Source organism: Acipenser ruthenus, chromosome 17 (assembly GCF_902713425.1).
Source record: "Acipenser ruthenus chromosome 17, fAciRut3.2 maternal haplotype, whole genome shotgun sequence".
Lineage (NCBI taxonomy): Eukaryota > Metazoa > Chordata > Actinopteri > Acipenseriformes > Acipenseridae > Acipenser > Acipenser ruthenus.
In genome coordinates this window covers 23,788,212-23,806,155 of record NC_081205.1, presented here as the reverse complement: position 1 = coordinate 23,806,155, position 17,944 = coordinate 23,788,212, and the positions used below count along the sequence as shown (strand labels likewise).

The 17,944-nt window shown below is 38.0% G+C and overlaps 1 protein-coding gene across 29 annotated transcripts in view; it reads left to right on the top strand.

Moving 5' to 3' along the window:
- LOC117423772 (disks large homolog 1) overlaps positions 1-17,944 on the top strand; it is a 172,399-nt gene that overhangs the window by 49,738 nt on the left and 104,717 nt on the right. For 2 of the 29 annotated variants that reach the window (XM_058990182.1, XM_058990171.1), the window contains exon 1: positions 7,048-7,176. The exons of the other annotated variants lie outside the window; for them this stretch is intronic. In XM_058990182.1, the coding sequence (XP_058846165.1) occupies positions 7,075-7,176 (102 nt within the window). In that variant the 5' untranslated portion in view covers positions 7,048-7,074. Of the gene's footprint in view, positions 1-7,047; positions 7,177-17,944 lie in introns of those variants that run through there. 29 annotated transcript variants of the gene reach the window in all.

Here is a 17,944-nt window from a genome sequence, read left to right as displayed (position 1 = left end):
AACATTTGTCATATTACTATTACAATTGGGCAAGTGAGTACTTGAACATTTAGGTACCTGATATTTCTTTGAACTTGATTAGCCTAACTTGACAAAATTAACTTCAAGACTTCAGAGGTTTTGCATTGTTGATAGAAACCTGGAGTCATTCTGAGGGAAGGCAGGCGGGCGGGCGGGGAGGTCTGTTTCTCTTTTTTTTTTTTTTTTTAAATTTAGTTTTGGTTTATTTTGGTTTTTGCTGCTCTGTACCACATCTTGTATCTTTTTTAAAAAAAAAATCTTATTTGTTCTCAACATTAAAAGCTCCATTTCATGGCAGTAACATCATTGGAACAAGTAGGGCATTTGAAAACTACTTTTACAGTGCACAAGAAACCCTGGTCAATACAAACCTGGAAAGAGCCCTATGGTTTGGCTAGGGATTGTTCTGAGGATTTCATGTTGGCAATAGTATATTAATGCAGGAAGATACTATCTAAAAAGAGTAATGCTGTATAAAAAACATAACTTACTGAATGGCTAACGTTTTATCCATCAGAGATTATCTCCTTTTGATTGATAAAGAATGTTAGGCTCAGTTGTGGTCAAACTAAATCTTCTTATACAACTGAACACACGCATTACACTTTTAAAAACACCCTTGTAATAAAGATTGTCAGTACTACATACAGCATTGAACCACTCTCTCCAGCAGACTTGCTGTTTTTGTATCTCTGGTATGTTGGACATTTACTTCAATGTTTTCTTGGCAAACAGATGGTCAGTCCATGACGTTCGGACCTCATGCTATTAGGTTGCAAGTAGAAATCTGCTCCTGTGGTGGCTTCTGTGTGCCCTTTTGAGACGACAGTATTCTGCAGGGATGGGAATAAGATTCCTTTTACATCCCAGTTTCACCCAGTCCAGATTTTATTAGGAGGTTGATTCGCCACATCCTCTACAGGAGGTATGATGCTGAGGTGTGTCCTATTAAACTTAAAGTAAAACTGTAATTTTGGGCAGTTTCATCATTGTTTCTTCCCACTGTTCAGTAGTATCCCACAGGAAATCGTTGATCTGAGTAGCGTCAATATGCAGTAATGAGAGGGTAAGGAGTGGTTAGGAAGTGACTGCCTCTTATGGTGTCATCAGCTGGCCTACGAGTCCCTCACTGAAGCTCTATAAAACACCTCAGTAATTGCAAGCCCTTGCACACCACCAGAGCATTTCCCCCGTTTACTACCTACCAATCTCTAAATCATAAATCGACATGCACCAGTCAAGTAGTTGTTTGTATAACATGGTAATACAGCCATGTTGTTAATAACATTCAGGCAGCAGAAGAGTATTTGTCTTGTGAGGCCTTTTATTCTAGTCTGAAGCAAAGCTGTAGTACAGCAGAAGGTTACATAATGGAGTCGCTTCCAATTTGTGAGGTAGCAATGTAGCCTCTCTTGAATTCAGTATGACTGTGTTTTGCACAATTGTTCTCTCCCTTTCCCCTTTAAAAATAAAGTGCATTGCCTGTAAATTTGTACTACTTGGATTCACCCATGCAGTGGCTTAGAGCCTGTGACTTAACAGTGGATCAAGCTGACCCAGGTTTATTTTTTCTGACAAGTTTAAGTTCATCTTTTCCATATTAAAGCAATCAAACATACAATCATTGAGGTGCCAGGTTAGTTGATTGGAGTATGCCTTTTCTTCACTAAATGTGAATATATCAGTAACATTTTAAATGGAGCTGGCTTTGTAGTGGACATACAGTATAGAATAATGCAGAGGTCACTGAGCTTCTGATTTTATTAGTGCAATGTAAGGACCTTAACAGAGCCCATGTGACCACCTAACCAGTGCCCCCCCCCCCCCCCCCCCCCCAAGCAAATGCGAATCCAGTGTAGTTGAAATGTATTTGCTTACGATTGTAAGTCGCCCTGGATAAGGGCGTCTGCTAAGAAATAAATAATAATAATAATAATAAAGTATCTTAAAGATAAATGTATGAATCTCTCTCTCTCTCTCTCTCTCTCTCCATATCTATTATTCTTACCATAAAAATTAATATATTTATATTTTAGTTAACGGTGTGGGCCATTTCTTTTCATATTCAATGTTAAAATTTAAACGTGTTTAATTAAAGTTAAATGACAAAGGAAATTAAATGGAAACTAACTACTCTAGTAGGGATGCAAGCCAGTTTCGAATGGTTCGGTGGTTTTGTTTTTAATCTGGTTTCGACGTCCAGAAGGTTTTAGGTTAATAGAAATCAAAGTTTGAAAAAACAAAACTAAAGAACAGAATTCAGTCGAGGAACTGGAAATAAAATGTTTTCTCTGTTCTTTCTCCCAGTGTGAAAATCTCAGCAATTAAGTTAATTCTTCTACATCTATATGAATAAAATAAAAACTGTAAATTCATACTTACTTTGTCCCGCCTTTTTAGTGTGTGTGTGTATGTATCTATGTATATGTATATCTGACCATCAAAATAAACTTTTCACTTATATTTGAGCATCAAAAGAAACTTATCACTTATATTTGGATAAAATTCACTAGAAATTTGCTGGCGGTGAGCCACAGTATGCTGCCCGAGTCCAGCCTCCTACATGCTGATTGCACGAAGGCGCTGCTCTCTTGGCATATTGTTTTTTTTTTCTGTGATTTTTCTTTATTGCTTTTATTCAAACTTGCAATTCAACAGCTGAAATCACTCAATATCCAGTGTCCAATCAACTGTCTCACTAATTAGGTGATTAAGTGCATATGCTTCAGTCATAGTCACTCAAGCGTGTCATGGGCAAGGATGAATGATCGAGTGATTTAAAAAAAAAAAAAAAAAAAAAAAAAAAAAAAAAACATTTCGTCAATGTCCATCATTTATATACCTTATTTATTTGGAAAATAAATGTGTTAGAATAGTGATACGTTTCTTATGGTGCTCGATATGTGTGTAGATATATAGATACCATGTGAAATTGAAGATTGTGGGACACAGCAGCAACAAGAGTTAACTTTAGTTGGGACAAGTCCTTAAACATAACCTTGCCTCATTCATAAATTTCATAGTCAGTTTTTTCAAGGATGTTGTATAGCAAGAACACAAGTCTGTCACCTTTAAAAATAACACATCAACAACTGTGTCCTTCAAGAGCCACGTTAATGTAATAAGGGATCGTGGAGGCAAATGCAATAAGTCATACCCCGGCTTCAAAAATGTTCCAGCTGCTGTCTTCTCCTTCTGAGAGGAAGAGTTGGTTGTACCTTTTTGTATTGCTCTTCAGGTTTACTGGGATTTGTTAACTCCATAATGGTGATGCAGTGAAGTATGAATCAGTCTTTGTACTGGATTAATTCACTTGAACACAATATTACACACTTTAATACTGTAACGTTTCTTATGTATCGCACTTTATTACAAACGTAAAGTTATTCCAGTGCAGCTCTTAACTTGTTTAACAGGAAACTAGTATTCATGACTCGGCCTACTTTGCATTCCTGACTCCAGGGCCACATTGAGGACCCTATAGTTAAGTTTAATGGTAGCTGTGCAGCCGACACAGGTCTTGAGTTGTAATGTGACTTACCACAGGAGAACCATTTACTTCTGAAGAGTATTTCACCAGGAAAACCTCTGTGAGGTCATCTCATTTAGCAAGTGTTCCCAAGGGATTGATATTGTGGATACAACACTAGTTCTCTTTTTTTTATTACATTTTTTTAACTTCTTTTGTAAGTCCAACAATAGCATGGAAAATGAGTATCAGAAGGCTACGCTGTGGAAGATAGTAGCCAAGTTTAAAACACAATTGTGGGACACTGCAGATTTAAACTAATAAACTACTTTATAAAGATAAGAGAGAAAAAGGCAAATAAAGTTCCATGTATTTTAAAATGTCATGGTAGTTAAAAATTGTAAAGGATTTATTTTATTTAATTTGTAACTTAATCTTCGGATGTAAATGTGTTGTGTGTGTGTGGTTATTTATTTGTTGTCTGGTATTGGACTGCAGAGGCCTTTAAGGATAAAGTCATACAAACTGCTTAAAATACCCACACCAGACTTCATTTAATAACCCCTCTCACTTGGCTTGGCAGATTGTTGCTCATGTGTTTGCTCTGCAACAGGAAAAGGATTTGGGTGACATGTCACCTGTACTGGCTTCTGCTGCCCGTCAGGGCAAAAGGGCATCCTTTTGGCTGCTTGGGGGTGCTGGAGGTGGGAAAGCCAAGAGAACATTGGAGCATAGGGGTTTGTAGCCTTGCACAGTCACATCAGTTTGCAATAATAAAGGCACTGCTTGAGTCTCTGGTTTCTACTTCTCATGGACTCCCCATTGCCTTTGAATCCTGGTGCTTGATGTCCTGTTAGGAGGAATGCCTCAGACATTTATAATCGGCTTTTGGAGGGAACAAACAATCTAGTATGCGATTTGCTGTTGGATAGTTCCACCCCACTTCAGTTAGCTATGGACCGAATATTTCGTTTTTTTAATGTGGGTACTGAGCTAATTGGTTGATAAAGTGGGTCACTTCTTACACTGTCTCTTCCAGAGTTCTCTACATCAGCATTCCCGTGAGAGGAGCTTGTCTTTTTTTTTTTTTTCTGAACCCAGCCGCTGCTGCTTGAACTGCTAATATCTTATAAACCAGTGTTATAAGTGTTATGGAAACTCCTAACAGTACCTATCACTGTGACCTAAATTGGTGGCCATGTGAGTTTTTTGGTTTCCAGATGATAGACATCAGGCTATAAAAATGTTCAGGTAATGCTTAGTAGACACTTAATAACCTTTTCCAGTGAGCTTGGGACTGGGCTTACAAGGTGATTTACATCTGGAGCAGCTTTTGTTTCTTGACCCAGGTCTCCTGTCAAGGAGATTTGGGGGCTATATCTGTACCATATACTCTGCTCATTTGCCGTTTGTCAACAGGAAACTCATAAGACCGACCATTTTGCTTGTCAACGTCATTTTATTTTCCTGCGTCTGGTTTCACTGATTCTTATGAACACTATTGTTAGGCTATCCAAGATACCATTTAGAGCAATTATTCTGAAGTTTATTTTGTGTTTTTGAATATTTTAATGTCCTGTGCAAAGCATACTGATTCACACTGGACTCCCTTCTTTTCCATAATAAAATCTCTAACTAAATCTCATGGTTATGTGCTAAAATCGGACCCACTTTCACCTGCTACATAAGAACATAAGAAAGTTTACAAACGAAAGGAGGCCATTCGGCCTATCTTGCTCGTTTGGTTGTTAGTAGCTTATTGATCCCAGAATCTCATCAAGCAGCTTCTTGAAGGATCCCAGGGTGTTAGCTTCGACAACATTACTGGGTAGTTGGTTCCAGACCATCACAATGTCTTCGTAATTAACTAAAGTCAACAAGTTAACTAAACAAAAATAAAAAAAATAAAAAATAGTGCCGGTAAGTTGCATAAACTCAGGACTTCCAGTTACTGCCCTGTAATACATGTTTATTTGATAGTTTAAAAATTGACTAAGCATCATTTCTAACATAAGCATGCCAGCAATTGTGGTGGAGTGGTATACTGTAACCTAACCCCAACATTTGAAAAGTTTTAGTCAACATAGGGGACAAATTTGTTGGCTCAAATTTCAGTTTACTGTAGTAGTTCAGTTTCCAGGATCTATTGTAGCTTCACAAACATATGTTTCTACTCTGGAAAACAATCAATACTTTGCATAAGTCACGCTAGACAGCATTACACTGAAATACAACTATTAATGATGAAAAGGTAACGTATGACTACTGTTTCTTTTTTGCTCTAGACTGTGGTGGAAAACAGACATTTCTTCCTTTTTTTTTTTTTTCACGGGTGTGTTCAAGACTTTATTAGCATTTGAATTACCGATAGCTAAAATACTTATATTTTCCTGCTCAGAAAAATGTAATCATTTTAGCTTCCTAAAGCAATGTCACATATTTTATTTTTGTAATCTTGGCTTGCTGCATATTTCATATTTAAGTTGTGTCCCAGGGCTTTGAGCTGAGTGCAGTTCATCATTCAGTGTGTTAGCTGTTCTGTATGCCGGCCAACTGAAATTTGCTGTGCATATAATATTGCAAAAAGGCTTTAAATAAATGTGTTTGATCAATGTTGATTTCAGCACCTCAAAAGCATGTCTCTTAATGCCCTGTGGTATTGAAGAGGTTAACTCCAGCTCGGCTTGTCATTATGTGTTGATCTGCTTCTGTCTCTGATTATTTCCAGGGCAATTTGTTGCTTCAGTTTTTAAGGAAATGCTAAAGGTCACAGTCGGCCTGGTAAATCAAGTGATTGGACCGTGCCACCTCTCCCCCCCCCTCTCTCTCTCCCTCTCCCTCTCTCTCTCCCGCTCCCTCTTTCTGTGTAAATGCACTAAAAGCTAACACAGAATCCTGCGTTAATATACATCACAGGCTGTCATCTCTGTACTGTCTTAATATTCCCTCAATGCTTGAAACCGGAATCTTTTTCATCTCCAGTGATGCAGCGCAAAGGTACCTTGCAGGCAAACTGTTCAGTTCATCTCTTGCAAGCCATGTAATAAGCCCCATGCTGCAACAACTTGCCCCTCCCCCATGCATCCAGCGTTCTGTGTGCACGGTGGCTCTGCTCGAGTCTCTCCTTCATGGACGATATGGCAGGAGTTGCATTGCAGCAGGTGGAGTTGCCGTAGTGGATTCAGCTCCGAGTTTGGCAGAGTCTCTACCCCCCTGAGTCATTTAACCCCTGGAGTATTGTCCCTTAATAGTGGACTTCAAAACTAAAAACAAAAAACACCAGCAACATGATGGCTTGTTTATGCCTTCCTTGTATTTACTTCTGTGTTGGATGGTTTCATTGATTTGTGCGTACAAAAGAAAATAAAAACTGAAGAATGTTATTTGAAAACTGATGGGTGGGGGGGACTGTATAAGGGATGCTGCAGAAAGCAACAACATGCTACCTCTGTTTGTTTTCTCTCTGATTGTCTGTGCTGTGGAGTGAGGGGTTGATGTTGAAGTCAGGCAGCAGGCAGCGACTACAGAGACATTTTTCTGGAATCTCAATCACTGATCGATTGAAGTGCCCAGGCTCTGAAAAAATGTCTCCCAGCATCAAAAACTTGGACTGCTTTTCCCCAATGCTGTGCCACTGTAAAGTAGCATGCACCAACAGTACGGTCTCTCTAATGTTTGGGTGCAAGGTGGGTCTGATTTATTATTTTCCTTTTGCATTTCATGTAATACCTTTGTAAAACTGCAGAGATGAAAACAAAATAGATGCAGTTATTGCGTTTTACCATTTAAGCTGTTTATCAGGTTTTAGGAGGTGTACATGCTGGGTGCTATATGAAAACTCCAGTCAGCTAAACGGCAGCTAATTGTTACCAGCTGAACAAATCAATGAGGGGCAGCATTTGTACGTATTGTAGATCAGATAGCAGTAATACATGAAAATGTATGTGCACTATTAAACTCTTATGTAAAAAGGTATTTTAATTGCTGCATGCTGTGCTTTGTCATTTCATTATTAAGCATTCATATCTTTCTTTTTTTTTCTTTATTGCCAGTTCCATTTATTTTCTTTGGAGAAATGTTAGCATCTGAGACCTTTTCTATTGAAATGCAAGGCTAAAAATGCTTCCTGACTGACAGAAGTGATAGTTGATGGCAGGTCTTGGTTTACAAAAGCAGGGTCATGGGCATTTTTTTTTTTTTTTTTTAAACCCAGCACATGTTACAACCTCATATTTGCTGTAACCCTTCATATCTTTTTATTAAGAGTGTTTCGTTGTGCATCGTACATACTGCTTGTCTGTTAATTAGCCTTTTAAAAGCTTCTTGGTGGGTTTCTGTACTGTTTGACATTTTTTGTGGCGATGGACATTGACACCCAGACATTGTTAATATATAAATAGATTTTTTAATTTGTCATTTTGAATCAAAAATAGTCTGAAGTCGGACAGCAGTTTTATATATATCCTTATTGCAGAGAACAGCAGCATGATAAGATGTATTTGTTTTTCATCCATTTGCTGTAAATGTAATATTTTCTTTATGTAATGTAACTGGGTGAGTATTGTCACACTATAGTAGTTCTGTTGATGTCTCAAAGACAGTACAATGCTCTTCAACCCCATGTTCCTAATATTTATTATTGGTGCTTCAAAGAATTTGACATCTCGTACGTGTAACTAATCAATTCAGAATTTTTTTCTAGTTTTGTATACAGCTTTTTAGTTTGCATGGTTAAGCCATGAAAAAATAAGACCCTCTGACAATTCATGCTCCGATTTTTAATCATTCTATAAATCTACATTTCCTTGCATTTTTAAAATAAACAGAATTTATTGGATTTATAGTATCTTGATACTTCAATCTCATCATCAAAAATGGATAGAAGTCATCTATTCAATCACTTATTATTTACCCAGAATAAGCTGTACAGTTAAGCCAAAGGATTATGTTTATTATTATTTGTGAGATTCAATAGGTCTAAATTTGGACAACTATGAGTACACAGGCTAAAGTGGGATAGCTGTCATAAAGAATGGTTAGCTTGTGAGGAGAGATTTCTACAAATGTCACTTAAGTTATGGGTGAATGAATGGTTGGGTTAAGATGGGAAGCTTTGTAATTGTCATTAAAAGTTTCTATCTGGCTTAACAGACTAAAAAAGTATATTGCCAGTTTATTAGAGCAGTTTACTATAATACACTTACTGGCAGCATGCTATTTTAATGATACGGAGGTATTACAAGAATGAATGCAAAGTCTTGGTTCACTACATTTGGTATTTCATTGTAATCTAGCAGCTAGCACAGAGAAGATGTGTGTGACCTCAGACCAAAGGCAGTATTTGTACAGGTTGTATTTGATCAGATATATAGATGAAAAAAGAGTGTAACATGATTCCCAGACAGAGCATGAACTGTGGTTATCACATGCCCATGCTGTCTGGTAATTATTTGGCATATAGTCTTATTAATGAACTTTTCTGCTTCCTGCGGGAGAGGTACATTGTCAGCATTTTGCAATAGAACACTTTGCTCTGGACATAGTTGTCTGGGGGGGAAAAAACATTTTAAGACTGGGATGTTGGCTCCCTGGGGAGTTTGTCTGGAATTGCTATTTTGGACATGAAACTCTTGTAGACATCAGTCACATGTGGTTTACAATACTGCAGTGAGCAATGTTACTATAATGGTCAACTACTGTAGGTTTGCTAGCTTACTTTTAATGGGTAGCAAATCTGCTTTGTGACTCATTTATAATTTGAAACTGCTGCTTTTTGTGTGTGCATTTTAAAAATGGCAAACAGGAGTCCAACAATTAGGTTAGAATGCTTGCAACAGTGGATGCATTAACCCTTGAGGGCATTCACCTTGTGTATCAGAATTCTGTTTGCAGAATTTGAATGCTAGAAACATATATACAGCACAAGACACTTGTAGCCACAGGTATTTGTTTTGTACTGAGCGTTGTCATGTCTGCAATCTTTCTGTTGGTACTTATTGCAAATACTCTAATATTGTGTGTTTTGTTTTTATGGGTCTGTATTAAGGGGACTAAGTTCAGTAGCTGCTCCTCTGTTGTAGTTGCTACCATAATGTAAGCTACAGTAAATCAGCCGAAGTATCTTTTTTATATTGGTAAGTGCCAGCCCCATCTAGTGCCCAGCAGTGTAATGCCAGCAAAACCAAAGGAAACTTGATCCAAAGAGCCAGACTTCAACAACAACACTGGCTGATCTAACCTAGGTTATATCTAGGGCAGGCAGACAACTAGAACTGAACAGTAGCTCTGGAACTCGGGTGAAAGCACCTCAACGGACTTCTCAAACTGAAAGATACAATTGAGAAATTGTAAGAAGAGTCAATTAGAATGATTTCAAACATTATAAAAAGGCAAGGGGTATTTGCTGTTTGAGACTCCAGTACTATTTTTCATCCTAGGTGTACAGTAAAAGACAAGCTGTAGTCCGGTTTGATTTGATAGGCGAAATCTGTTTGTTTTCATAATGACAGCTGCTGCTAAACACCTGACTGCTCATCCCCGGTAGCAGCTGTGTGAGTGGCTGAGCAAGCTGTTCAAGCTCACACCTGCAGAGTGTTCTGTTAGTGAGCGAGAGGGGCAGGTTGATTTTTCATTAGATAGCACCCAGAAGGCCATCTATGTACCAGGATGCTGGAAAGTCAAATGGAGAAATTCGAAATGCGGAACCGCATGCAGCATGTTGAATGGGCTCCTATGTATTGTGCTGCTTTGTGAAATTGTACATGCAGCACTGCGCAGTCTATCTATAAGGGTTTCTTCGTGATAGTATTAACTCTCAACACCTTCCTAATTGGTGCAATAATTCTTCCACAGTACACTGATTGAAGCAGTAGCCAAAATGTTTATCAACTTTTTTCTTATTTTTGTAGACCCATATAGCGATGATGTAAATGGCTGTGTCCTAGACATAAAGGGACTTTTGTTTTACTTGTAACCATATGTGGTTGAGTACCAGCAATACTAAAGTAGCCCGTTACAGATATGCTCCTTGTAAAGCTAGAGTTACAGAACTGCAGGTACATCGTGGGGATAATTTGTACTGTAGTGCACACATCTGAATATTAAATTACACTTCATAAGGTAGGTGATGGTTTAAAAATCAATTGCTCTTTGTACCGACTCCTGTCTGCTCATTACGAAGATGAGCAGCTTAATAACAGGAGCAGGCATTGTTTTCTAGTTCTGTTTCATTTATTAATGAGATTATTTGTTTCGATCTCATTCATTCCCTGGAAAGATTCCTGTTGTGACGGTACATTTCGTTACAAGAGTGTCTTGTGGTCAAGGTTTCGACAGCAGCAGTGACAGCTTGTTTTAGAGGAGGCTGGGAGGAACTCAGCTTCTGATATCCCAACTGTAGTGCACAAAAGTCATTTGGATGCAAAAAATCCTCTTGCAGTCATCCCCATAGCAAATTGTGTTACAGATCCCAACAACTGCTTCAAGTCGACAAGGGATGAGGTTTTTATATTTAATATATATTTAATGATTCCCAGTGGGCTGTTTCTGTTGATTTTGATTCTTTGTGCTGGCAAGAAGTTATTTTAAAGACTGTGCTGTAAATCAGTTGTTTTACTACACGGTTTTAGGTTCTTTCTCTTCCTAAGTGCCATCAAAACTGCTCTGTGAGCTAGTCTTAAAATACACATTCATATTGTTGTAATTTATTTTTAACTAGTATACTGCTTAAGTTCTGTGCTGAGCATTTAAGCCACTTGTGACAGCTTTAGATTACACAAGCTTTCACAGATGGCTTTTGATTCAGGATGTTAGGTTCCATTTAATTTCGCAAAAGTTTAAACTAGCAAACTATTTGAAATGTCGTTAACCACTCAGGTAAACCATACTTCAGTAGTATAAAATACATTAATGTGAAAGACTACCTGTGTACAACACTAATGTGTATGACTAGACTATGAATTAATTCAGAATATTAAATAAATATATATATAGTTACTACTCTAAAATCATGCATATTTCTGAAAAAAGTAGACGAAATTTGGATAGCATTTAAACTATCAACAGCCCTTACTTTTGATATAGTTGCTAGAGAGACTCAATTGGTTTCTGTTGAAAACCAGATCAGGATTAAACTGGCTTGAAAAAAATACTAAGGGACTGGTCTGTCGCAGCTTATTGTTTCCTTAAGTATCAGGCTTGGAGTAGGCTTTGAAATAACTTCAGATTTTTTCTGGTGCACTTCCTCTTGGATTAATCTGTCCTCTTGATCTTAGGAATCTTAACTGTGTGAGAAGCTGAATTACTTAAGAACATAGGAAAGTTTACAAACGAGAGGAGGCCATTCGACCCATCTTGCTCGTTTGGTTGTTAGTAGCTTATTGATCCCAGAATCTCATCAAGCAGCTTCTTGAAGGATCCCAGGGTGTCAGCTTCAACAACATTACTGGGGAGTTGGTTCCAGACCCTCACAATTCTCTGTGTAAAAAAAATGACTCCCCTTTTCTGTTCTGAATGCCAACACTTTTCACAATATATCCGAGCATCTTGTTGGCCTTTTTTATAGCTTCCCCACGTTGTCTAGATGAAGACATTTGAGTCAACATAAACTCCTAGGTCTTTTTCATAGATTCCTTCTTCAAGTTCAGTATCTCCCATATGATATTTATAATGCACATTTTTATTGCCTGCGTGCAGTACCTTACACTTTTCTCTATTAAGTGTCATTTGCCATGTGTTTGCCCAGTTTTGAATGCTGTCTAGATCATTTTGAATGACCTTTGCTGCTGCAACAGTGTTTGCCACTCCTCCTATTTTTGTGTCGTCTGCAAATTTAACAAGTTTGCTTACTATATCAGAATCTAAATCATTAATGTAGATTAGGAATAGCAGAGGACCTAATACTGATCCCTGTGGTACACCACTGGTTGCCTCGCTCCATTTTGAGGTTTCTCCCCTAATCAGTACTTTTCTGTTTTCTACATGTTAACCACTCCCTAATCCATGTGCATGCATTTCCTTGAATCCCTACTGCGTTCAGTTTGAGGATTAATCTTTTCTGCAGGACTTTGTCAAAGCTTTCTGGAAATCTAAATAAACCATGTCATATGCTTTGCAATTATCCATTGTTGATGTTGCATCCTCAAAAAAATCAAGCAGGCTAGATAGACACGATCTCCCTTTCCTAAAGCCATGCTGACTGTCTCCCAGGATACTGTTACCATATAGGTAATTTTCCATTTTGGATCTTATTATAGTTTCCATAAGTTTACATATAATAGAAGTCAGGCTTATTGGTCTGTAGTTACCTGGTTCGGTTTTGTCTCCCTTTTTGTGGATCGGTATTACGTTTGCAATTCTCCAGTCTGTCGGTACTTCCCCTGTGTCTGAGACTGCTGCATGATCTTGGTTAGCGGTTTGTAAATAACTTCTTTCATTTCTTTGAGTACTATTTGGAGGATCTCATCTGGCCGAGTGGATTTGTTTATTTTAAGAGCTCCTAGTCCTTTTAACACTTCTACCTCTGTTATGCTAAAGTTATTTAAAACTGGATAGGAACAGGTCGACATGTGGGGCATGTTGTCCGTATCCTCCTTTGTAAAAACTTGTGAAAAGTAATAATTTAATATATTTGCTATTTGTTTTCTTCGTCTATGATTTCGCCATTTGTATCTCGCTTCAAGAGCTTTACCACAGTGCTCGCCAACGTGCTGTGTACCGTTAAATCAACAACTGCAGTTGGTTTCACATATGCTTTGATGCCTTCTGTAAATCCAGTTCATTCTGAATCCTGTAAACAGTGAAGCAATACAGTTTTATCTTGGTATGGTACTCCACTGGACTCTGGTGTCACCTTTTGAACCGAAATTGGACTATGTGCATCTTAGAATGCCAGGTTTGGCTATATTTTTTATATTTAAATGGTCACAGTATTTTGATCTTCTATTGTTTAGACCACACAGTCTGTCCATTTAAAAACAGCAGGTGGTTAGGAAATTGTTGAAGTTGGTATTGTATTGGCAGCTATGTTCTGAATGTTCTTTAGTAAGTTTTTTAGGCGGAAAATAATTTTACACTTTGTGTGTAATTGAGAACTTCTGTCTTTTGATCAGTGGAGAGAATGGCATTAGTTGCAGATGGTATACTGTATGACTAGCTGTGAAACTAAACTAAACCACAGAACCAGACTGCGAAACCCCTTGCCCAAAACCCCAAAACTTTAAATGAAAACAAATGCATTAAAACGAGTTGCTTTCACTATGGTACTGTTTGGATTAATAAGAGTAGGTCAATTTGGTGTTAGAACAATTAATGATAAGCTCAAAAGGTTGTAGCAAATGTAAAAAAAAAATAAAAAAGCAAGCAATAAATAAATTAATAAATAAATGCCATTGTCTCGAGTACTGTTAAGAGCTTTGAAGTGTTGCTTTAAAAAAAAAAAAAGTGACAGCGTCAAAAGAACATTTTGACAGCTCCTCATGTGCTTTCTACTTTGTTTTCTTTTTTTACTTTTGTTGTCTGGCAGCAATAAATTGCATTCAGTCATCAAATAATTCCACTATTCTAGATTTCATCCACATGCCATCTCTTTGTCGTAGCTTCTTGGTGCTTCTTGAAATTTGTGTGAAGTTATAATCTATTTCTCAGCACACCTGTCTCTGCCTCGCTCTCTCGCTCTCTCTGTCTCTCTCTCTCTGTCTGTGTGTGCCTGTCTGTCTTAAATATGGACTGGAGAGGAGTGCTATACTAGAAAATTATTGATCCAAGGGAAGACTCTTGTTACCGACAGGGGGCTATAATGTCCGAAGCCGCAGGCACCCTGGAAGTAACAATAGTCTTCCTGAGGGGCATTTAATTATCCACTATGGCTGAGTCTGCAGTACATATTTAATATATGAGTCAGTCAAGAAAATAAGTGAGGCAAGGTTGGATAGTAAATACGACTTTAAATATTTTGTTTAAGTATAGCTGATACAGCATACGTACATAAATAAATAACAGAAAAGGTTTTTGAAGTTCATACTGTATAGTTAGCAAAGTTTTTCTCCATCTGGTTTGATGACTGCTGCATAATCTAGTTTATGTCCTGCCCGTCATATTTCTTTACATCGTCGAGTTGAATTTGTTTGAATTTCAGAAAGTCAGAAAACAGTGACAGTGATGTTTTAATCACCATTTCAGTGTTTGGAGCATCTTTCTTTTGTAGTATGTTTTGTGATTCATTTTCTGTTAACTCAGAATCGGTGTTCAGCTATGAAGAGTGCAGGGGGGAGAGATGTTCCTTTTGAAAAGGGGTGGGGCTGACCGTGATGTGAACCAAATACATGACTATTGACCAGTGGTATAAGGATATTAGGGCAATAGTTCAATCTATTTTTACTCCTATTATGAGGTTTTAACCAATCACAGGCCAGGATTTCCAATCACAGATTCATATATCTATATCTATATCCATAAATATCGTCTTTTATTATATCTCCCCGGCTGGTTGACACATGCAATGCAGGGATCAGTGTAGCTACAGTAAAGACATGTGGCTGACACTGTCCTGGCCTTGGACTGATGGAGTGGAGAGCAATTTCATATTAAATGGCCTGTCAGGAGGTTGATTTATTTGAACCAAAACTGCATGATCAGGAAAAGGAACTCTGCACTGGCATTTCTTTCTCTATTGGACAATAGGATTCTTTGTACCAGTGTCATTCCATGCATTCCAGAATCATTACATGTTTCAGTATTCCATCGTTTTATAGAATTGCATCACCTGAATAAATGGTAAAAATCTGTGATGATCTGATAGAAATACAACTGAAGCTAGTAAATAAAAGGTAAACTCTGGAAATTATAGTATGCAAAATTAATATAAATCAATATCCATTACTGTATGTCCTTCACAGTGTTTCTAAGGTAGTTTCCTTTATGCATGCGTTCCCAGAGCAGCAAGCAGAGAGTTGCTGAGGTCTTTTGTTTTCAGGGGCACTCACAGGCACCACGTGGATGTGATTGAAATGATTTAAGGACAGGAGTGAGTCAGCAAAATGTCCTCTTTAGCAGTGAGCCTCCAAAACAGGAACATGTGCGTGTGTTTATTTTAATTTGGTAATAACCAAGGAAATGGTTGGGAGGCGCAAGTGGGACCAGATTTCATTAGATTCTAAGAAGCCTGGTTTATTTGGTTCATTTGAGTTTTTCACTTGTGCTGCTCATGGGGAAGTAAGTGGGGTCCTGTTTCCTGTAACACAGGAAATGAACAAAGCACTCAACGTTCAGCAATATCAGTTTAAGTTCCAATTAGTCTATAGACCTTCACATAGTAGACTCCCACAGAGCGTTCTCGGTGCATTTTGAAGTAAGCTGATGTGGAATGCGGCTAACAATAAACTGTATTAAATGTACTTTCTGTGTTCCTGCATTGAACCAATTTTGAGCTCAGAAATCAAGCGTGGTAACCAAAGTCCTCCATCAAAAGAAAAAATAATGAAACACACCCAATTCAAGCTTCAGGTATTGTATCTGTGAAATTCATCAAACACAATTCAAGCTTTAGACTTGACTGAAATGGTTCTTAACGTCGGGAGTCTGTTTTTAAATAACCCCCAGGAGACATCTGCAGACAACGATGGCAATTCGTCTCATGGTTTACTGTGGGATTAACTAAAACTCACCAGTGCAAGAGTCAGGTCTGCTTCTATAGTTGGATTTCTGCGCTTCAGATGTGCGCGCTTGTCTTTCTGTATACCAGCCTGCCTTTCGAAACCCTTTTAATTATAGACCCTGCTCCTGTACCATGTGCCACAGTGGCGATAATCAGTTGTGTGGAAATACATGCATATTGAAGACAATAGTCTTTTGAAAACAGCAATGAAAAGCAATACATCCTAAATATTATATAAAAACTTTGAATGCAGTCAGAACATTTTACTAGGTATCTGACGGGAGTTACTTGTCTGTGCTTTTAATTAAAACGGCAACCTCAATGATCCACTTTCATGCATACATCACTGAGCTTGGACCGGAGATCAGTCAGTCTATCTGCTGCTTGTGCCTTTTTTCATCTTTTTTTCTTTATCCACCTTGGTTTTTGTGAAAATATTCATATACTGTATGTAAAATCATATACTGTACACAGTATTGCCAGGTCACTCACAACCACATTGCAATTCTGTTGAGGAAAAACATTCATCACTGTGCAATGTAACTTGCAAATGATGGAAAACAGAGTCTATGAATACCACCAATGGGAGCTTGATTGTGGAGTAAAGAAAAGCAATCACTTCGAAGAAGCAGACCTACATCTTCTGGGGATGTCAGCTGCAGATGCAGCTTCCATGTTTTGCCACTGGCATTGAGCTGAAACAGATTAGAAACTGGTCCCATTAGTTTCCATTAGCAGCAGAGCGATCAACGAGTTTGGAATATGTAATGAGAGAATTTGCTGCTGTCCATTCTCTTTGATGGAGAAGTTACTTAATAAGCATCCAATGCAAAGAAAACGAGAGGCGGGCTTAAAAAAAATAGACTGAACAGAGTGCAATGCATTTTATATACGCTATAAAGGAAAATGTAGAGGTGAATTAATTTATAAATGGAACGGAACTTGTGTAAAGTCAGGTTGCAGTTGGATTGTAGACTGCAGATGGACCTGGCTGCAGTTTCATATGGCGTTTTGCAGACTGCTTTCATCTCTCTGTGGTATCAGAAGTATGGCCCTCAACACAAAAATGAAGGGATTTTGAAAGAAGTTAAATACCTGTTTATTTACAAAAATGCAACTCTTTAGGCCATTCAAAAAACTTCCCAGGCTATTGACACCAGACCCTGGGTAGAAAAGAGGGATTGAGGATTTTATTTTTCACTTAATCAAACTATCCAAATCAGATTTCTAATTCAGCAGCATAAACTGTTTATATTAGAGAAGATCTGAGCGTTACATCTAACCTGGGTTTTTACAGAATACAGATGTTGTCTGCTTTGCTGTTTGATACAAGTCTTGTAGTGCAGAGAAGCTGTACTCTAGAGATGATGCCAAGCTGGAAATTCCTCCACACAGCTGGCTGTTGACCAGAACTGCGGCTTGGCAGGCAGGCAAGCAGCACAAGCTTTGCTTCTTACAGGGGCGTTTAATCTGCACTCATGGGAGGGTCTCAGAAATAAACGGAAGAACGCTTCGGATAAACCAAGGAGTCCTATACAACTTACAAAAGAAATATCCTTGTCTCCAACTAGCTGAAAGCCATCTTGAGCACCCAGCTACTGTAGTAGAATTTTAAAATAGCTCTGTGGCAAGATAAGAAACCTTTGCTAGAGATGGATGAAGATGCACAAGCTGTGATCAGAACAGTAGAGTTCTTCCGTTTTATACATGCCCAAATTAGTTTTAAATGACTAAATGACCTTGAACAAGAGTATTATTTGTGAAAGTGTGTGAAAGATCACAAATAATTAATCTGAAGTCCC